This window comes from Motacilla alba, chromosome 4A (assembly GCF_015832195.1).
Source record: "Motacilla alba alba isolate MOTALB_02 chromosome 4A, Motacilla_alba_V1.0_pri, whole genome shotgun sequence".
Classification (NCBI taxonomy): domain Eukaryota; kingdom Metazoa; phylum Chordata; class Aves; order Passeriformes; family Motacillidae; genus Motacilla; species Motacilla alba.
In genome coordinates this window covers 13412114-13434339 of record NC_052045.1, presented here as the reverse complement: position 1 = coordinate 13434339, position 22226 = coordinate 13412114, and the positions used below count along the sequence as shown (strand labels likewise).

The 22226-nt window shown below is 40.5% G+C and overlaps 1 protein-coding gene across 1 annotated transcript; it reads left to right on the top strand.

Annotated features, from left to right (window-relative positions):
- Positions 1-3839: 3839 nt before the first annotated feature.
- LOC119695046 (fragile X mental retardation 1 neighbor protein-like) lies at positions 3840-14085 on the top strand. Its single transcript, XM_038122856.1, has 6 exons — positions 3840-4179; positions 6135-6248; positions 7831-7965; positions 10586-10682; positions 13135-13282; positions 13969-14085. Exons 1-5 carry the CDS (start codon positions 4065-4067, stop codon positions 13250-13252), a joined length of 579 nt encoding a protein of 192 aa, XP_037978784.1. The 5' UTR covers positions 3840-4064; the 3' UTR covers positions 13253-13282; positions 13969-14085.
- Positions 14086-22226: the final 8141 nt, after the last annotated feature.

Here is a 22226-nt window from a genome sequence, read left to right as displayed (position 1 = left end):
AACTTTAGCTTCCAGTGAGTATTCCTCAGTCATTTCAGGAGTCCTGCTGTACAGTTTGCTAAGTTCTCTGCTAATCTGTGAGACAAGATGGGTGTCTAATATTTTTATCCTGTGTATTGTTAAAGGTTTTGCCTAGTTCCAGAAGTTCCAGAAGCAGCAAGACTTGCAGTGGAATACCTGTGTTAAGGGGCAGGGGGAGAGATGTGTTGCTGGTTCTGGTGGCTATTTAAAAGAATTTTTTAAAAAGTGACAAGGCTGAGCTTGTCGTTTCTACAGTAGTGTGTACTAAGCTTGTTCATCATTCACTTGAACTTAACAGATTCTCATCCTAAAAGATGCCAGTGAAAGAGTCTTTTCCAGACATTCACACCCATGAAAATCGGGGTGACTAGGGGTGTCTCACACAGCTAGTTAAGATATTAAGGCAGCTTAATGTTCGGAAAAGTGAGGTTAGACTTCCTGAGCTTAGTGTTCTGAACAGATTCCACTTGGATCGCAAGGTTCTCCTTGCCAGAGGTTCATTAGACTTAAGCACAATGTGAGTTTCACATATTTTTATGCTGTGATTTACAGAAACAGTTCTTTACTCTGGCAGTGTAAGTCTTTGATAGAGGACTGTGAGTCTTTTGCCTGCATGGGGGATGAATCTGGTGTTCTACTAAGTTTTTTAAAATGCATCACAGATCTGTCACTTGTGCTTTCACAGTTACAAAGGTCATTCATCTCAAATAGTTTGATAGAAATAATTGCTGTTAAATGAGTCAGTTTGCCATAATTATTCTTTTTTATACATTGTTTAAAAATTACTTTACAATAGACTTTAAAGCAGTATTTTTTGTGTGCTTTGAGTACTGTATGGAATTGGATTATAAGAAAGCAACAATCATAGGTAATTTTGTGTATCTGCTGAAAATTTAATAGGAGAAAATGTTTACTTACGGTTTTGCACTGCATTTAGGAAACTGGTTTCCAATAAAATCAGTTAATTTAAAGCAAAAAATGATTACATGGATGTAGTCTGTAAATTCTAAGAACTTGAGTGTTGCAGAAATGTTAGAACAAACATTAAGGCATAGTTTGGGGTTTGGATGTGCTTTTTTGCCTGGTGTGCTCAGGTTGAGCCTCAGGTGTAGACTACAGCTGCAGCAAGGGAAATCAACACTCCTAAATGTAGTAAAATCAATTAAGTGTTCTGTTTAAAAGGGGTGGGGGGGGGCAATTTTCTGTGATTCTTAGCAGACTGAAATATTCCGTGTCAGAAATGCGTCACACTGTCTGGAGTGTTCCATGAGGTAAATCAGCGTGGAAAATCTCACATGTAAATCATATGCTTCAGAAAAGGAAGGCTTGGGGATTAGACATTTCCAAGTATCTCCTTATTGGAGCTGCTAAGAGTGGCTGAGTCTAGTCTGGATGTAGAGTGAAACAGTGAAACTGAGGATACTGTGAATTGTTGCTTATTTTAGCAAGCTAGTGCTGCATACAAATAAGGTTAAAGAGAGCCACCCTTTAAACTCATTTTGCAATTAGCTGAAATAAGGAAAAAATCCATGTGGATATATAAGTTTTTTCAGGCTCACTTATCAGTTCAGATGGTGCTGTAGCAAATTGCAACTGCTTTAGGCAGCTCATCTGTTAAGGGAACTGCTGATTTGATGGCATCTGCATTTATGTTAGGCTTCCGTATATTTTAGAAACACTGCTCCCAGTCTATTCAGAGTCTTTCCTTAATAAAAGGAATGGAAGTGGTAGAATTCTAGAATATTCTGGTTTAGAAGGGACTCTAAAGCTCATCTAATTATAACCTTTGCCTTGGGCAGGAGCACTTTCTTGTAGACCAAGTTGCCCAGGGCTCCATGCAGCCTGCCTGGAATGCCTCCAGGCACACCAGGTAGCTGCTCACTCACTCACACGCTCCCTCGGTGCTCTCTTCCCCCTCCACCCTCCCAGTGAGGATGGGAATCAGAGGAAACAAAAGAGTAAAAATCATGGGTTGATACAAGAATAATTTAATAATTGAAAGAGAATACAATTACAATAATTGTGATGAAAAGGAGCATGAGAAATGAAATCCAAGAGGAACAAGAGCTGCACAATGCAGTTGCTCAATTCAGTGACCAATGCCCAACCCATCCTTGGGCAGTGTTTGGCATCTCTCTGCCAGCTCCTGCAGTTTATACACTGAGTGTGATGTGCCATAATGTGGAATATCCCTTTGGCCAGCCCAGGTCAGCCATCCTGGCCGTGCTCCCTCCTGGTTTGTGGTGCCTCTGTTCCCTGCCAGAGCAGAGGAACTCAAAAGTCCTTGATTGAGAGCAAGAACTGCTTAGCAACAACTAAACATCAGTGTGTTATCAGCATTAGTCTCATCCTAAATCCAAGGCACAGCACTGTGAAGCTACAAAGAAGAAATTTAACTCTATCCTGGCTGAAATCAGGCCAGATCTCCAGAGCTGGTTGCAGTACACCAGGCAGGTGTACTCTCTCAAGAGAGTGGAGTAGAGGGGCAGAATCACCTCCCTTGACCTGCTGGCCATGCTCCCTTTGATGCAGCCCAGGATATGATTGGCTTTCCAAGTCTAAGAAAGATGCGTGTCAGATTTGTGCTTCAAGTGTGCAAATATTTGGTGAACCAATACCTAATTAATTCACCTTTCATGGGTTAGTGAGAAGCTCTAATTTAAGCATTCTGACTGAAGTTTTTGATTTGAGAGGAGTGTGTTTTGATCTCTTACATTTTACCTGGTCTGCTCAATAAGGTGATGTTTCTGTGTTGTACACTGGAGTATGACTGGTAAGAGTATGAACTTGTTGACTTGGTGAATTAGAAGACTTGAGAGGCTTTCCAACAGTCTCAGTGGGGGCCAATTTTTCCCAAAACACACAGAGCTTTTTCTGGCCCCTCTGTTGCTCCATCCTGTTCCGTGCACCTTAACTGGGGGTGGTGACTGTGACGTGCTTTGGTTCCACGGTTGTTGGGGCCAGTCTGTGGCTGCTGCACCCTGGGGAGCTGCTCATGCCCTGCTCAAGCAGGGCTGGAGGAGAAAGCAAAAGAAGTAAGTAATGGCAAGAAAAAGAATTTTCACTTTATCTTGTTTTCCTTCTCCCTTTTTTCCTCCAATTTGTCATGAATGGTATTAAATTTTAATAAGTCTCTTGGAAAACATTATTCCTGTCCTCTTAAGAAATAATTTTACATTACCAAAGTAACTCCTCTGTGCAATAGAACATGTTTGTATATTCCTCTGTAGCACAGGCATTTCCAAGGGCAGGGAATCTTTCCTCACTGAGCAGGAGGGCAGAAAGAGCTGACCCTTCAAAGGGCAATATCCGCGTGGAATGCAGTCAGTCTTTTCCCTGTGCAGCACTTCAGAAAACGGGGTTCTCCCCTCCCCAGTACTAACAAATTGTGTCTAGATTTAAGCTGTCTTTAGAACTAGGTGGTAATAATTGGAAAAAGCCCTTTTTAGGGTAAAACAGGAGGGGCAGGCAAAGTGAAATACAGCATCTGTCAAAGCAGTCATCAAGGGCTGCTTGCAGGTACAAAACCCAGCTTAAACCTGCTGGTAAATTACTATGAATCACGTGGGGATTTCGAAAAGTATTTTTGTCCCTAATACCATTTTGAACCACCTTTTTAAAATGCTATTCAAAGCTCTTCATGTGCTCCAATTGTGAAAAGAGTGAAGAATTCAATGAGCTAAACTAGAATTCAGTTTTAAGCTTTCAAAAATTATTTATTCTTCATTCTTGATTCTGTTCATTGAACTCAGATTAAATTTTTAGTAAAAATTATCTTTTTAAGTGCCAGGTGTCCAGTTCTGGGACACTTCAGAAAGATAATTTTTTTTGGCTAGTCTCTGTTAACAAGATGTCTTCCTTTCAACTCCCTTCAAATGAGTAATTTCTTCAAAATCATTTATTGCCAATATATACACATATATTTTCAATGGGTTTTAGCCTCTTTCTTGCAAAAAAAAAAAGACAGTCCTGCTCTGTGCAGCAAGAAGCTGTCAGGTTTGCTCTAACCCATAAATGTGAAGTTAAGATCAATAATTTGTTTTATGCAGGGCCCTATACCTATTACTGCTCTTGGTTTCATTGCAGTAATGCTGCCCTTGGGCACCCGTGGGGTGTGGGTCTTCATGGTCCTGCTCCTGCTTTGGAGCATCCACTCACGTGAGTATTGCAAGGACAGAAACATTCTCAAAGTAGCAGCAAGTACTTCTACTAGCAATCAGTCTTGGCAATGCTTGGAAAATACTGAGAAATATTACAAGCAATTGCTTCAGATTGGATTGATCCATTCTGAGACTTAAATAGAGCAAAATATATTTTTTTCCTGCAACTATAGTTCCCATTTCCTTCTGTGCATCTGTACAAGAAATACATGCTGCTGGTTTTATCCCTGTCAATGCAACTTGCTTTTATTTCACAGTTGATCACAGATCTTTCTCTTTTTTCCCAATTATAGATTCTTCTATTTTTCCCCCACTTAGTCTTTTTTTTTCCAGCATACTATTAAAGGTGTCCTTATAGTCTGTTGAGAATTTATGTATTTGCTTATTACAGCAGATGACTCAAAGTAATTAGAATAGTTTTTATCTGATTACTTGCTCTAACAGAAGTTAAGTTTGTTCATGTGACATGTATAAAGGATCCATCCAAACATCTTTGCATTTGATCCTTAATGCATTGAGAAACCAGACCTGAGAGCATTTTCAGCTCTTGGTGAGAGGCTGGTAGTTGCTGTGTCATTGTGAAAGGCTTCCAGAGTGGGTGTGAGCTCACACAGATACAAGTGTGGAAGTACAGCAGTGGCCATTAAACCTATGTAAATGGCTTGTGTCTCTTTCAACCCTCACATGAGAGAGTAATGTGTGTGGGGCAGCCACAATTTTCAGGTAATTCTTACCAAACTGAATGCTGGAAACCTCATCTCGTGAACTTCCCATGAAATCATTGCAAAGTCTTTAAAATTTTCTGTTCTGTCTTGTTAACTAGCAGGGAGAGGGACCTCATGATGTAATTGTCTGTGAGCTTTGGTGGTCACATTTCTGTTACACAATAATTTCAGATTATCTGTTGTGACCATACCTTCAATTCCCTCTACTCCATTCTTTTTTTTCCCAGGGGAGTTTTGTATGGCACAGAAGAGGCAAGTTGAGTCCCAGGACAATTTCCTAATTCCCTAATTTCTGCTCCCAATGCTGTTAGCTGAAGAATTATCTAAAAAACTGAAGTTGTTCAATACCTTTGTTGTTGGTTAGGCTGTGATCTGACTTCTGTCACAAGGACTCTAACACCATGAAATGGCTTTCAGCAAACTCCATCACTGAAAGCTATTAAAGCGGTGATGGTGTAAGTTTCTCTCATGGAGAGGAAAAAGGCATGCAGGTGGGAATACTGGGTCTCTTTTTCCCCCTCATTGGGGAGTGGTTGATTGCCAGTGGAATCCTACTGTGATTTGCACTTTTGGGGTAATGAAAAAGAGATGTAGGGAGGCAGCAAAGTTTACTGATCCCATTTTTTTTTTAGAATAGTGAAAATGAAAGGTGGTTGGGAAGTCCCAGAGTAAGAAATCAGCAGCTTTTGTGTAAACAGTACCTCTATATTTAGAGATGTTTTGCTCTTTACTATGCAACTGCAGCAGGTCACTGTCTGAAATAAGAAGCTTGGATAGATGCGTGTTTGGTTGTGTCTGATAAAGGTGCCTTTCACCATGTTTCTGTTTTTAACTGGGGTCTGATCTTTGTCTAAAAAGCTGGAAGTTCTGCTTGTGTGCTTAGGAGAAATATAACTAAACATGCAGCAAAGCATTTTCATGTAACCTGCACCTCATAGGTGAGCAGCAGGGCTTTTTATCCTTGACAATTTCCACCTGAATGCATTCTTTAATTTAAATTTTACAGCTTCTGTTCTTTACTCATTGTGGTTCATGGAGCAATTTAAAGCAATATAAGTGAATACAACAGAAAGACATCTGTGCTTAACCTTGCTAGCCATCACTAGACACAGTTTCCTGATGACTGTAAATGCCTTCCTAATGAGTGATAATCAGTATGAAAATGTCATTGCTTTAATTAATTACAGATAGTTTTGATGGTAATGAGCTAATCATTGTGAACTTTCAGTTCTTGCAGCACCGATTCAGCCTGGTTCAGAGCAGAGTGCAGAGGCACCCAGCAAGCCCAACATGACAATGAAAGGTGTATTTGAATCTTTCTTAAGCTTCTTCAGTCCAATAAGTAAGTGTCACTTCACCTTGCAGCATTGTTTCTCCCTTCCCACTTCTGCCTCATTTCCAGTCCACCCTCCCTCCCCTACCTGTCAGCAGATCATGTGTTTAAAACCCTCATTCTAATACTGTAAAACTCACTAGAGCTCTTGAAAATAGGATTGCTAAGTTCCTCTTCGGGACAATCACAGATTTGTTTGCATTGCTACCCTCCTGCAAAACCCTCCATCACCACTGATGTGACTGGGCTGGAAATGCTGAAATTATGCTGAAAGTTTGGCATAGGATCCACCATGCCTAGCTTTGTTGTATCTCATCTGAACTAGTTTTCCAGTCTTCCCATGTACACATAGAAAGAAAAGAGCCTAAATGAAAGAAGGATTTTGTCCCATACTGGTGTCTCTCCCTCTTCTACTGGCTAAGGAAGGCTTCAGGCCTGTTAGATTACACTGATCCTTTGGACTGATGAAGTAAAATTACAAGAACGACATTATTTCATAAAATTATTGAGATGGAAATCACAATGCTAACTTGCTAATATCAAAAAGCAAAATAATATGAGTACAAAATAGACTTGTTCTATATAAAAACTGCCAGCCTGGTTCAATAACCAGACCATAGATCAATAGGAAAGAGGAATGAGAAATGCTACTTTTCACTTGGTGTGTTTCTGCATTGATATCAGTGTGTCTCCACCACTATTGCTCACATGTAGCCCTAAGTGAACACAGAGGGCTGGTGAAGATCCTGATCCCCCCTTTAATAAACTGAATTTGGCTACCAGTAATGTCTCTGATAAATGTGAGACTGACAATACAGCCAGTCCTGGGGGAGTTGTTGGAACCAAATGATGCTTTGCAGCTGCTGTGTAACATAAGGGATGAGACATGATGTTTTATAGGAATTAAATATACAGAGGCGTCTACTATTTATAACTATCTTACACATTTAAACCATTCCCACAGAGTATCTCATGATTATCAATAAATCTGCTATTAAATAGGAAATCTCAAAAACTGCTTAAATGTGTTGTTCACTAACTGTATTGGATGTTGGGGGGGGGGGGGGGGGGCGGGGTTTCCTAGCAGCTGAAAATCAGCTGCTTGCAGAAACAAGTGCCAAACATATTGTTAGTTGCAATATAGTCCTTCAAAAAAAAAAAAACAAAAACCAAAAAAAAAAAAAACCAAAAAACAAAAAAAAACCCCAAAAACCCGAAGCCTTAAATTTCTGCTGTTTTTTAATTAGAAACAGAACAGCCAGAAAATTTAGTTTGTATTTTTCACTTACTTTACAAACCTAAGTACAAAATGTGTCACAATGTTGTTTAGATTCAGCTTTGTAATAGATCTTTATAGAAACAAAGCAAGTTTCAGAATATTTTCTGTTACATGATTTAGCTTTTCTGCTAATTTCAATATAAAAATTGGTTAGGTTTTGGGAAAGAACATACATGGACGTCAATGATATTGTTTTCTGGCAGATTTAATTAATCAAAACATGCTAGAAACACCAAAGTGATGACTTCCTTCTGTTTCACATTGCTCCCAGGATAGACATCTTACTCAATATTGGTTTTTTTCTTTATAAAGCTTGCCGCCTCAGCAATGAACGACTCTTAACTCCTTGTCCTGTAGAAGGCCTGAACATGTCTGAATGCTCAAAAATTCACTGCTGTCCTTTCAGAATTGGCCAGGAGGAGCAGTGCTACATGCCAGTGAGAGATGGTGAGTGTGCTGCTCCAGGCTGCTGCCTCAGAGCAAACCCTGCTCCTGGTCACACAATGCAGTTCTCGTTGCTGTTTGTACCTTTGGCTTTCCAGGACACCCCTCTCTTTAAAGTGACTGTAAGCTTGCATGTATTTCTTCACCTATACTAATAAAGGAAACAATTAATTAATAGAAAATTTTCTGGATACTGTCAAGCCCAGTACAAAAAAAAGAACAAGTGTCATACAAATAAATATAGTCACATATGTCATTACAAAGAATGAAGAAAAGGCTTTGTTTGTTGAAAGTGGGGGTTAATCCAAAGTAGTGACTCCATGAAAGTGCAGGAAAGTACTTTTTCTTCAGAAAAAGTGAAGGAACTAGATTTGTATTTTACGTGGTGAAGAGGAGGCTAATTGTTTGCTTAATAGCTACTAAAGCCTGTTTAGGTGGGAAGTTACTAAAATAAGACTCACAAATTCTTCCTGGAAGAATCAGATGATTTAACAAGTGGGAATTGCCACTAACTGGTGCTTAAGAAATTTAGCTCAGACTTTAGGGGGGAAAAGTTAATCAGAAAAGGGATGGAGTCCTCAGCCTTCGAGGTTTTCAAGACTTAGATATAACAAGACACAACTCACTTGATCTCATGTTGGTAGTAGCCTTGCTTCAAGAGGAAGATTCATCCACATGATCTGCAGAAGTCTCTTACAACCAAAATTTCAGTGTTTCTGTGTTATCAAATTTCAGCCTTAACATAACATTTTACCTCCTTTTTTCCCTTTGAGCATCCACTTGGTGGGCACGATTTTTTTTTCTCATATGAATGCAAAAAACTGGTTTTGTAGATCCTATCTTTGTTTATAACTCCATGGTTGTCTTTGCTCTGCTGAAAGGATTGTATAAAATCTTAATTTTTATCATAATTTTTTTTGTTTGTATAGCTTTCTAGAAACTGTTGTTGCTTTTCATGGAGGTTGCTTCAATAAACTGAAAAAAGCAAATAAATTAGAGGTGTTTTGTTATAGACAGAATTATTGGGCATGGAAGGGACCTCTCACAACCATATAGTTAATCCTCCCTGTTCTACCAGCGTTAGCTACAAGAGGATTCCCAGGGACTGTGTCCAGTCAAATTTTAGTTTGTCCAAGGACAAACAACCAACAATGTAGAAAGTTTTCAGACACAAGCAATCTTGCCAAACATGGATAATAAGTTAGTAAAAAGAAACCATAATCTAGAACTTAATGATTTAGTTCTTCCTGGTATAATTCAGTAGACCTCCATTGATTTCAGAGGTGATAACCCAACTTTTAGGATCAGCTGATTTAACACAGATATGAAACCCCAAAGTTACTTGTCAGCTAACATGAATTCACTTTCTCTTGTTTGTGCTTCTTCAGGAGCAGGCAGAGGTCAAAATAAGACTTGGAATTTTTTCTTGTGCTTGAGCAGCTCCATATTCCAGTGCTGGGGCAGCTGTAATTACTACCAGCTAGATAACTTTTGATTGAAGAAAGTTTTATCCAGTCTGATGCCATCATAATCTTTTTGTTAGTTAAGGGCAAATGACAGAAGTTAAAGGTTTTAATAATATTCAGTCCCAGCTTGGGTCTTTATATTTTATATAAAAAGACACTTCACTACAGCAAGAAGAAAAGCTGTACAGTGAAAATTATAGCTCCTCTGCTCATTTTTAAGATACATTCTGAAGCAAATTTTAAAATTAAATATGCTTATTCAGCTGTGACTGCTTGATTCCTCATTCCAGTTAGGCTTTTATTGTTTGGACATCAATATCAAGAGCTGACTATTTTACAGAATTATTTGTTCATAGATTAATTAGCTCCTTGAATGCTCCTGGATGTACAGCATATGTCCTAAGAAAATGCAAACACTTACTGTTTGCCTTGTAGCAATCTGTTGACAAAATAGAAGCACTTAGCAGATATTAGACTCACGGCAGTTGTGTTTGTCAGCTGGTCACAGGCTGCATACTGAGTGGTTCTTCTTGTTGGGAGGTCTGCCTTGAATTTCACTGGGAACTAAATGAGGCCTTAAGAAAATGCTACAAAAGTTATGAACTGAAGTAGATGAATAGAATTCATTTGAAAGATTTTGTCTCCATTATTAAAGCAGCTTCTAGGGGACTTTGATTGATTTTTTAACTATTATTTATACCCCCCAGTCAACTGTGCCCCGTGCCCTGGGCTCACCCAAACCCTGGTTGCCTCTGAAGCCAAACAAACACTCGTGCTTTTTGAACTGAAGCAAAATTTTAGACCAATTCTTTCTCATCTGAGCTCATTCCTGACACCTGCTGTTTTGCCACTGTGCTTCTGGATCATAGAATCTTTTAGGTTAGAAAAGACCCTTGTGATCAGTGAATCAATCTCTAAATTCATCTGAGAGATGGCAGTTTTCCTTGGCATTTACTAGTCTTTATGTGTGAGTGTGTCTTAAGGTGTGAGTACAGGCAGAGCTTTGCTGATGATACATCTGTCTGAGCTAAGTGGCAGCGTGGCTGTGACTTCATGGCAGCAAAGGTGTCTGCCTTAGAGGTTGATTCTGCCACCTGAGCCTCAGCGTCTGTATCAGAATTGTTCAGAGCTAATGCAAACTTCTGCTGGCTCCACAGATGTGCAGCTGGCCATTCGAGTGGTTTTGCTTACCGGAGGAGGATTTTTGATTTTGGGATTTCTACCATTCTGTTGCTGTGCCCTTTTGCAGAGAAGGTAAGTGTTAGCACATGACCAGACCTAATTTATGATGTACTGTTTATAAACGGTGAAAATATGGAGAACTGACATCTTTTAACTCAGTGAGGGGAGACAAGATTGGGGGAAAAAAAGGGCAAGAACAAAAAAGATGAGTCTTTCTATTTTGAAGCTATATAAAACAGAGAGTCAATTTGGCTTAAAGAAAAAAAGGTTATTTAATGCCCCAGTACTCCTTCTAAGACCTGAATATAAAAGACTTGGACTTAATCTTACTTCACTTGCTTGGGAAGTTGCACGTAAAACACAAAAGCAGATTCTCTCCAGGACAGACCTGGAGTTGTGAGTAACACAAGGAAGGGAAGAAGTATGAGGCCTGAGTAGAGAAAGAGAGGAGCTGTGAGTTGGGAATTAATTAGCTCTAATGTTTCTAACATGCTGGGTGGGGTTTTTAATGTGTAGGGCCTGCAAGTTCTATGCAAGCAATTCAGAGTCTGATACTGTAAAGTGTTTCAGCATGTGTCTGTGTTCTCAGGATGCAGGGAAAATGTAAACTCCACAACATCAAGGTCTTTAAACTGATGGAATGAATTAACATTACTGTGCTTTATTCTGCTTAGGTAGTTGTTCATATTGAATGGCTGGTTCTGCAACTTGGTTAATATGACAGAATTGTCTTTCTAGTGAAGATTTTTTCTCCAAGTATTAAACTTTTGCTCTTCTAAGATATAGTAGTCTGTGTGGGACCATATACATGCACGTATACACACACACATAGACTTTACTAATGAGGCTGCTTGGCAGATGGCTGTTTGCTGTGGAGTTCCACATTTTGACAAAACCTGCTGTGAAAATCTCCACATTACATCTTACACTGTGCTCAACAGCTGATGCTCAGCATACAGATAGCTGCACTGAGTCATCAGTGACTCTGAAAGCAGGAGGCAAAGAATCAACATGAAATTACCATAAATTTTCTGGAAAATGAATTAATATGTGTTCGTTTTGGGAGAATTCACATTAATGCTTAAATGATCATTTCTGTGTTTTTTCATAGCCAGTGAAGCTAGGAATTTTACTCTTCTACAGACTTGGATTTTGCTTTGTTTTTTAATGCAGTAACTAACCAGATGCTAAATGGTTTAAATTTCCAGTATCATATATTTAAATTCAAGGAAGGGTGCAATCCTATCACACTGTAACTTTGAGTTTTACCAGTTTTAGAGACAGTTGATAGAGCTTTGAGAAACATTCCTTTAATAAGCCAAAAACCTCTCTGGATAGAAATTCTTTTGTTTTCAACATTATACAATCATTGTTGAGAGAGTCCTATGCTCAATGCCAAATCTGTACTACAACTGGTGTGCACGAAAGTAAAAACTGTTCTCTAGAGTTATGGAAAAAAATAAGAGGACTTTTGCTGATGAAACTTGGGATAATTGTTTAACTCCACTGTGCCTCTTCTAGAGTAAATTGCAAGCTTTCTATTCCATGACCAGACAAAGAAAATGTAGGAAGATGAAATTCCTATAATATTGATAGAGGGAGCTGAGTACTCCTCTCCTTGCCACACTTGATCAATTCTAGTTGATCTAATTTCCCAAGCCAGTGAGGCTTTGTTACTTTCCACATCCCCATGGACAAACTGTGTGTTTCCCTCCTTCCAATGGTGTTTTTCATGCAGGAAGCAGAATCTACACATCTGTTCCCTGCCAATTGGCAATTTCCCTTGTGTGCTATCAACACAGTATTTCCTGTCTAGAGCTGTGCTCTGATGGCTTTGCTGCATCCAGCCTATCTTACTCCTCTCACTTTTGTTAGTCTTCTTTAAGAACCACATGCAAGGACAGGTAGGTTAAAACACTAAAGTTTAGAAAAATGCAGGTGCACTTAAATAGCACTACTTTTGAATAATACTGTGTAGATTTTTAAAATTGAATAGGAAGGTCTTCATTCCTGCCCAATCCCTAGTGCAGCTGTGCTAAGAAGCCAACAGAATTTTGTTAATTTGTTACTGGGAAAATTTCTGGTCACGGGTGCATTGTCTCCCTGTCCTTGCCTGCTGGGGATGAGACAAGCAGCCCTGTGCAGGAATTCCTCTCTCAGGAAGAGCTGGGCAGCAAGGGGTGCCCCAGGCCTGTGTGTGCCTTGTGTGGGCTGGGCAGTGCTGGGTTAATGGTTGGGATTGATGACCTTAAGGGTATTTTCTGTCCTGAATGATTCTGTGATCCTGTATGAATCAAAAGGTGAAATTCATGAAGAAAATGTATGAAATGGGAGAAGGATTGACATGCTTCTCCTCACCTTAATGTTTCTTCTGGTGATGAATCTTATGATGGCCCCTGATATCAACTATGGCCTTTTGAGTTTTTCCCACTGGAGCTAGGATTTCATGGCTGAAGTCTAGGTGACCTTCTCTAAATTCCTACTTTCGAAATCAACCAGTTTCAGCTGTTTTATTATGTTGCAGTCCGTGTATCAATCCTTTACAAAAGATAAGCAAAAAAGTACAGAAAATTGCACGAGAAAAAAGAGCTGGTGGTAAAAAGAGTCATGATGAAGAGATTCATCGTCACTTACTGGACTGACCTGAAGAACTAAAAGGACAAAAAAAGAAGGTAAACTAACTTTGGGGTATTCTTTTTGTTCTAAGTTTAGGGTTTTTCCATTGAGTATGTGTAGAATACTAAAGATATCCACTACCAAACACCTGCTGCCTGCCAGTGCAGTAAAATTGTCCAAAGGCATTGTCAGAGATCACCTCCAGGTCCTGTTGTTGGAGAGGTCATGAGTTTGCAAGGATTTGATTGCTGTCCTGAGCTGCCAGCTGACAGCAGAGCCATGGACAGGCTGAGGTTAAAGCCCTCTGCCACTTCAGTGTTCCTTATCTCATGTGCAAATTGTAGCATGAGAAAGTGGAAACACAATGGGTCTGCTGCTTTCAGGAGAGGCAGATCCATGTGCAGGCACAGAAGAGCCTGTCTTTCTGTATGGATAGGGGTGGTTTGTAGCTGAGGCATTCCCATAGCTCCACACTTTGGTATTCTTGCCATTCTTCCTCAATGCTGAAGAGCAATTGACTACTGAAATAAATGTAATCTGAGACTGAAATGCTGTTTACTTCATGTGACCATGCCAAGCTATAACCTACTAAAGGTCACATGAAATAATAAAGTGTTAGGGGAGGTCATTAGACAATAAAGAAATATTTCAGGGAGAGTATTGATTTGGCAGAAATGTAAAGGTGTCCCTAAATCAAGTCACACTCATGTTTGGGACTTTTTTTTCTCCCTTTGATGTATAGGAACATCCACCTGATCCTGAAGATCAAGCAGAAGACACCAGGATTATTTGGCTATCTCCTAGAAAAGGACATGTGTTATTTTAGCATTGAAGTAATACAAAGTTGTTAACCCTCAATAATACTCTTGATTTTGCAATAAAAGTTTCTTCATTTTAGTTTCTTGCACTCATTCCACACCTCCTGTACAAATAAAACTGGTAACACTGGAAGGCAAACTGCTCGTGGCAAACCCTGAATAGTGAAGTCAGTGTTCTTTTGATACAGTAGCATCCTTGTGGAGGGATATAAGGATAGCAGTTACGTGTCCGTCTGAACTTAGGGGTCAGTCTTAGAAAAAGATTAAGGGAGTGTTTGCACTCATTAAATTGGTATTGAGAAGAAGCTTGCTCTGGTTCCATATTGGATGGCCCCATAGCACAGTAGTGCAACTCTTGCTGAGGAGAAGCTAATTCTTCACCAGGCTACAGAGGATTTGGGAAATCTGCTCTTGGGCAATTGCTTTAAAGATATGCTTGGCAAAAATATAGAGTACTTAAGGGAGCTGTGAGAGTGTTGTCTCTGGAGTGGTTCTCTCCACTGGGTATTGCTGCACCACACAACTTTTTTTGATCTTAGGATGACCTGTCTCCTGAAGTAGGTGATTCCAAAATCCAATTTCTTTCCATTTCTCTGTAGCGTAACAAAAATAAAAGAAACAAATGTGTAACACTTTTTTGACAGCTGAGTGCAGAGTGAGCACCTGAAAGAATGTCAGTGGAAGTCAATACCACCCATAATAACACAATCACTTGTCGTATTTCTTCGGGGCTGTGAAGTCTGTGCAGCAGAATTTCCAAGAGCTACAACTGGCAGGAATGGAGCTTTGATCCTAAGCTGGAGAGTAAATATTTTGAGTGATTTTTTTGAAACTCTACACGTTCAGAATTCCCTGTTTAGAACATTTTTCTTGGTTTCCTAAGTCCTACAAAGGGGATCACTTAAAATCCAAGTGTAATGCGGATGGAATATCCATATGGGTGATCTCATGAAGTTGTTGGAGTGCTTGCTGATGATCAGATGTAACTATATGCAGGAGTTTAAAGGCTGACATTGCAACCGTTGCCAGAAGCGTTGTGTTACAGATGATTTGGTTAAAAATTTGCAAGCCAAAGTATTATACTCTTTTTGATGTGGAGCAACAGAACAATGGAAACTGAATAGGGCAATGTTTGCTTTCTAAATCTGATGTGTATTTGCTCTTTTTTGATATTGTTTTTATGGAAGGTGAAGTACATATATAGGCATCTTGAGAAAGCAAAAACTGTTTCCTGCTGCATGAATTTTGAGGCACTGTCACAGCAGAACTGTGCTCGTGACAAACCAGAGAAACCCTCATGGCTGGTGATTATGGAGAGTGAGTTGTGCTCCACAGGAAGTAAGGCTTTCACATGGTTACTCATGATTTTGATTTGAAGGTCAATAAATCCCTCCAGTTTCCATGTCAATGGCAGTACAACTGGTTTCAATGTCACATAACATCCTGACAAAGGGACACACTGATAAAACAACTGTGTCTGAGGGTGAACAGTCAGTGCACCTGCAGTAACTGTATCTGGCAGCACCAGAACAAGAGGAGCTTTAGCCAAATGTTTTGTTAGAGGAGGAGGTGACAAGAAAAAGTCACAGCCAGGGTTGTGTTCCCCTTAGTGGGACAGCAGTCCAGGGCACAGTGCACAAACGTGGGGGCTGTCCTTTTCCCTGCAGCAGCTTTGCTGTTAAAGGTGTTCTAAAAAGCTGGAAGCTTTGCTTTTCAGTTGGAGAAGACAAAAGTTCTGATTTTATATTTTAATTTCTCTATTAGCTTGACAATGCATTGAATTAATAGCTTTCAAGCCATGGGTATTACTCAAATAAGTGCTCTCTGTGCCTAGGATGTCATAATAGCTATTTCATTACTGTTGAAGGTCAAGATTGCCACCTTAGGGTCAAAGCACAGGTATTTATTCACAGGCCTGTGTGTGATGCAAACTGTACTGACAATGTCACAGAAAGGTGGATGCTCTGATCAGCTGATTGGCTGCCTGCTTACACTGAATGTTCAGGTCCCTGGCATAAAATGTTTTTGTTTGCTTGTTTTTGTGCTCCTGGACCTAAGCACATTACAGAACAATTTCAGCATGGGGTTACCTCACATCTAACTGAAATATGTCCTTTCCCCAGTGCCCAGGCTGCTGATTGTATCGCGTATATCAAGCCAAATTCAATTTTCCTTTGTCCTTTCTATCCCTTCCAAGAACTCGATGAGGGCCCAGGTCAGCTACAAGAGGGCACGATCATTTTTGCCAGGCTCCTCACAGTACCTCTGTGGCTAGAAAAGAAGCTGCTGAAAGCTGGGTGTGGCTCCCAAGTCTGCAGAAAAACCTCCCCGGCCCAGGGAGAAGGGGGGGACATCTTCAGTACTAAAATCAGGGACCACAAGATGGTGCTGCAGGAAAACATTTTTCCCACCAAGGTCTTGGGTTCTGGAGAACTTTATTGATTTCTGCCTTTTACAATGTGGTTCATCAAGTCACAAAAAGGCAGATGGTGTACAATAGAGCAATGGTCACTCAGTAAAAAAGACAACATAATACAGCATATGATGACAAGGCTTTAGAAGACTTACAAGATATACAAACCATTGCTTGTGGCTTTAGCTCTGCTCTCTTTCCTATTGAACTGATAGAGAGTGAAACAAAAGAGCTCTCAGTGGAACATCCTTCTTTATCTTCACAAAGATTAAATAAATACAAGGCTAAACAGCTTGGCCTGATGCTTGATAGCTGTGCCCAGGAGTGGCTGCTGCTACCCCAGAGGTGGGAGCTGTGGTTGGGCTTCAAGAGCAGGACAGCTCTTTCATCACATCACCCAGAGCCTGTACCACATCTAATGGCAAAGGATTTGACTTACTTTCTGTTCCCTCTGAAACCTGACCCACACCTTCAGCCACACTCCCTGAGATGAAAAGTCACCATGTTTTTTTGAAAGCTTTAAAGCAGTATGAAATGGCTGCATTACATTGCGGGTGATTGTGGCAATATCTGGTACTTGTCTCTTCTGACCCTTAGAAAGCTTTCAAAGTCATGGGAATTGAACTTAAAAAATAAATACAGTGGAATGAGAGAATAGGTTTGGACTGTAAAGCTCAAAAATCCAAGGCCAAATGCAGAATTGTATTTAAGCAAAATCTCTATGACTGGGGAACTTGTATTTTTGAAGGCTTGAAGTCCAGTTCCTATTTTACTCAGCTGAGATCCATGCAATGCCAGGTGGTGCAGATAAAGGAGAAGACTGTACTTCATTACTCAACAAATATTTTCCCAGCTTATTTCCATTTAAGGGATGTAATTTTTTAAATGTTATGGTTGCTATGATCTTGCTGACCTAGGCTTGGATGCACAGCTAAAATGAAGTGCAAAGGTTTCCCTGGAAAAGGTGTTTTATGTTCTCCTGTAAGGTCCCAGTGGAGCAACTGATTCTGTCTAACTCAATTTTGCTTCTGGTGTTTGTGCTCCAAAACTTTTTTGTATTAACAAAGCACTGGGAAAAAATGGTTTCTGCCAGATGAAAGGGGAAAACTGTCCACAGCTGTACTGCTTTAACCTTCTGAGTTTCACTGCACTGCCTCCAAGTCCCTTCACAAAAGCCATGTTTCTTTCTGCTCTGCTTCCTCACAGGATTCACTATCCCCTGTGTATCTCCCATCCCAGTGGGTAAGTCTCTGAGCTCATGTGTGTGTTTTGTTCTGTGTCCAGGTAAGTGCAATAGAGCTTCACTCTGCAGCATCTGTTTCTCTGTAGCATCAGCCACCACCTCTGTCCTGGTGGCTCTGAAGGTTTGGCTGTGCCAGCTGACATCCAGGCAATGTGGGAAGGGGGATGGCAATTCCATAGGGAGCTGCCTCCACAAGGGAATGTGGCTACAGATGCTCTGGTCCTGCTGTATCCATCTCCCTGCTTTTCAACAGGGTGATTTTTCACTCTGTTAGGCTACAGCTGTTCAATATTCCACCTAGTGTGGGTCATCAGCTGAGTCAAAATGAAGGGGTAAAACAACTTTCCTTTAGAAAAGGAAACTTCTAATGCAGGTGCTGGGCCTGCCATTAGCAGGGCAGTCCTGCCCAGGCCCCTCTTCAGGGTTTTACTGACTCTCCAAGCTTTAAACGTTTTCATATGCAAGGTAATAGATCCATCAATAATACACAAGATATGTATGGCAAATATGGGATGGAAACAGAAAAGGCAGAACCTGTGCTTAGGACTTGGGGCACAGCTGGGAGATCCAGGGGGATAATGCACAGGTGTAAAATGCTCTTGCATACATTTCCTAATGAGAAAGACCTGCTTCAGTTAAATGCCCCGGGTAGGCAGCAGCATTGCCAAAAAGCAATTTCTTCAATTAAACATGGCCTTATGAACTGCAATAGGTCATTGTGGTTGGCTGTGGGATGTGTCTTTTCCCATCATCTTCAAGGAAAAGTTCACTCCCGTTCCTAACATTGGGTGCATTGACAGCTGATATTTCAACTTATATTTCCCAGCTACCAAAGTGATAGCTTTAAATAATACCAGAGCTCAGTTTGAAGGAGGGAGCTCTTATGGTCTCTATGAAAAACTATCAGAAGCAAGGAATCTTGAGAGCCTGGGGAAATGCAGTAATTGGGGTGCTCTTTACCCGTTGTTTTGATGTCACAGTAGGTGGCCCAGCTCAAGCTTTTGAATAGTGCATAAGCATGGCATATTACTGTTGTGGTGATCCTCATCCAGAGCAGTCCTAGAATGCCATAATATGAGTATGTTTAAACCATGAAAAATCTGGTCTTGGGGCACATCAGCTGAAGATCAGGCTGTGCAAACTGGAAAGTAAGAGAAGGAAGTTCATGGGAAAAATGATCTTGTGAGAAATAACATGGAACCCTTCACCGGTGTGCAACATAATGTTATTCACATTTTCCTTTTGCAATTTATTTTAGTTATATATAAGCACACTAGAAGTCTGCCACAGCAACTGCTACAAGTTTTATCTTATTTTTTTATCTATAAGCTTAATTGGTTATTCATTTTTGTTTGAAGTTTTTTGTAAACAGAACTACAATTAATCATAACTCATCAGCAAAGCTAGCTAGAAAACAAAAGGTTAACAGCAAATTCTGTTTTACTGGTTAAAGATGCTGCTGTAGCAGCATTTGCTCAAATGGTTGTTTTACACATGCAGTGGCATCATCCAGTTTAAATCCTGCTGTGTTTCTTTGCCAACAACTGCTAGTGAACATTTGCCCACCTTCCCTGCTGCTGAGTAGTATCAGGATTAGATGCAGGGAGGCGAACAGGCTTACAACTTCATCTGTTGGCACCACAGGAATGCAGGAGCAGAACAGCATGGCAATAGGGAAAACTTTCAAAATCATCAATTTTAAGGTCTTGCCTCAAAATGACTATTTCCTGGCTGGGGGTGGAGGGGGGAGTGGGGGGTGTGAGGATAGCTTTCCCCAAATGTGCGAGGAAAAGAAAACCCGGGAAAAAACAGCAAGAAGAAAATCTTTCTCAGATAAAAACATGATGGGCATTTATTTATTATCCAACCTACCAGGCAGGTGAATGCCTCCAAAACTGTATTGGGAAGTAGATTTTCACATGGGTGGACTGCCTGTCAAGAAAACACTGAACTTATCCTGCTCTGTTGGGAATAAAAAATTTAGGGAGCTTTAGTGCATCTTGGACTTGTTGAAGATGATGGATAGCTTGCAGCAACAGGCATTTTCCTCCTCTCACCAAAGGATGCCACTTTTCCCTCAGTACTTAGCAAAAGTCTCTTTGAATGACATGATTGTAGAGAATCACATTCTGAGCAGAGGCTGGTAGAGATAGCTGGGTTTTCTGAACATTTATATTGGCCTTTGTGTGTGCTCAAAAGCAGCTGAACCCCTACATTTCTTATCTCTGAGGCTGGGTGCCTCTCTGACATTCTCAACCTCTTGTCTGTGCTTATGGGCAGGGCAGGAGTGCAATGTGCCAAATGGCCAGAAGACAGGAAGAGGTGGCACTGCTCTTTCCACTGAATTGCTCTGCTGGAAGCTCTCACTGTGCTGGTTACATCCAAGCGTGCTGCTCCACTGGAGGAGCTGGGCTGCACTCCCTCTCCCAGCAGAGCTTTCCCAGCTGGCTGGCAGCAGGGAGTTGGGCTGGGAAGTGGGGTAGAAAGCAGATATTGCTTTTTAACTATAAACATAGCTTTAATGGCTCCTCTTAGGTTTTTAAAGTAGCAGAGTACAGAGTTAAACAAAGAAATAATCTGTCTCACATCCTCTCTTTTCTCGTTGTTTGTCCTCTGTAAACACATGGCAGCATCTCTGTTATTAACTCTGAGTTTGAGTCCCCTGTGATTTGTCTAATGGCAGTGATACCACTTCTTTATAGTATTTCACCTCCCCTGCTCAAACAATGCTCAGCTATGGCACTAAACAATCAGCTTAAATTGTGCATTAGCAACTACAAAGCAATTAGGATTTTTTTTTTTTTAGATTAAAATAGATTGCGACAAAGTAGGCTGACAGCTCCAGAGCAGCTGTTATTGGTCTGAAGTTACAGTGGCGTATATTAAAGTGCCCTTGACCACATATTTATGCAATAGACCTAATAGCTGTAAATTAGCTGTTATGATCTATCAGTTAAGTAACATATACTCTTAAGAATGTCAGGCTAAACCCTAAGGAATTATTGTTACCCACTGCAGCAATTTTCATATTCATATACTTCAACAAACTTTTTTCTTAGAACAATCACTTTTCTATTTGCTTAATGCTGTTAATAGGAAGCATACAGCCCATACTGAATGGCATGCTTTGAGTTAGGAAAGTCTGCAGAAAATACTGTAGTTCATTTCAAGTTAGAGTTCTTCCAACATGAATCTCACATTTATGGAATCATTTGGAACAGCAGCAAGAGGCATTAACAAGTAACTGAATTTTCCTTGTTTTGTGATTCTATCTTTACCATCCAGAGGATTTTCCACTTTAATGTGATCTCCTCATGGGCTGATGCTCAGAGCAGGATGCTCAGATCCCAGCTCAAGGACTGTGAGCATTGCAGCTCCCCCGACCCTTACCTGCCCCAGCTGCTTTGCTGTTTCAGCACTACTTCTAGATTTAGAGCTGATCTGGTGCTATCTGCAAGACAAGCCCTTTGGGTTTCCAAACTTTTTGATCATGTGCCCCTATCAGGAAAATGTTTTTGAGCATTTACCCACACTACCATACCCTTTAAATTATAAATGTATTAATTATATATCTTATAAAACACACACACAAAATTAAAAAAGGAGGAGATAAAAATGGAATGAACACTGGGGGTTTATTTTCTTTTCATTTTAATGGTGTAAAAATCATCTTCTTCCTTCCAGCACATTGTCTTGTGTACCCCTTGAGGGCATGCACCCTGCTTAGGAGAGCAGTGCATTAGTGTGGTACAAGGACACTCACTTTCTCTTATTCAAATATAGTCTTCTGTGCTGGAATTCTCCCTCCATTTTCAGTTGTCTCCACATAGACATCCTAGGCGTATAGGAAACAATGACCAATGAGACAAGGAAATGACTTTTTCTCTCCCATTCACTCTTCACCTTGTTATTAAGCCTGTTACAGATATAGCAACTTAATGACTCTTATGACCAAGATGGGTAGATCATAATTATTCTTAGTATATCATGTAGTCAGACTGCTTTAGTAAGCCCCTGTAATCTGTTATGAAATTTGGGGTTACTCATCATTACAGGGTAGGCAAGGTATTATCTAGCCTTGCCCTGCAGTTCCATATGCAGTCAGCTGCAGAATCTCATAATTTGCTTCTCCACACCTTTGTTTTAGGGAAAATTTGCTCATGCTTCCCAGTTTATGGGAATGGCACATGTCTGAGCCAGGTCTCATGCTGGCAGGCATCAAACATCCCTCCAACCTGTGCCTTTCACATCCACACCTGGCTGGTAATTGTCTTCCAGGGTGTGAACTAGATCATGACCCTACATTGGCCTCCTCCTAGCTGTCACTTCCTGGGCTCAGTGGCTCCAGGGAAATAAAAGTACTCAGGCCAGTGGTTTGTGCCACAGGCTAAAAACTGGAGGGAGGTAGAGTTTCCTTTACAGACAAAGCTATGAAGGTTCAAAGCTCCCTAGACCTGTTCTACTCATATTTACTGCTGCTGAGCAAGAAGACAGTTCTGTCAATCTGCCTGAGTCTAGCCTCAGAG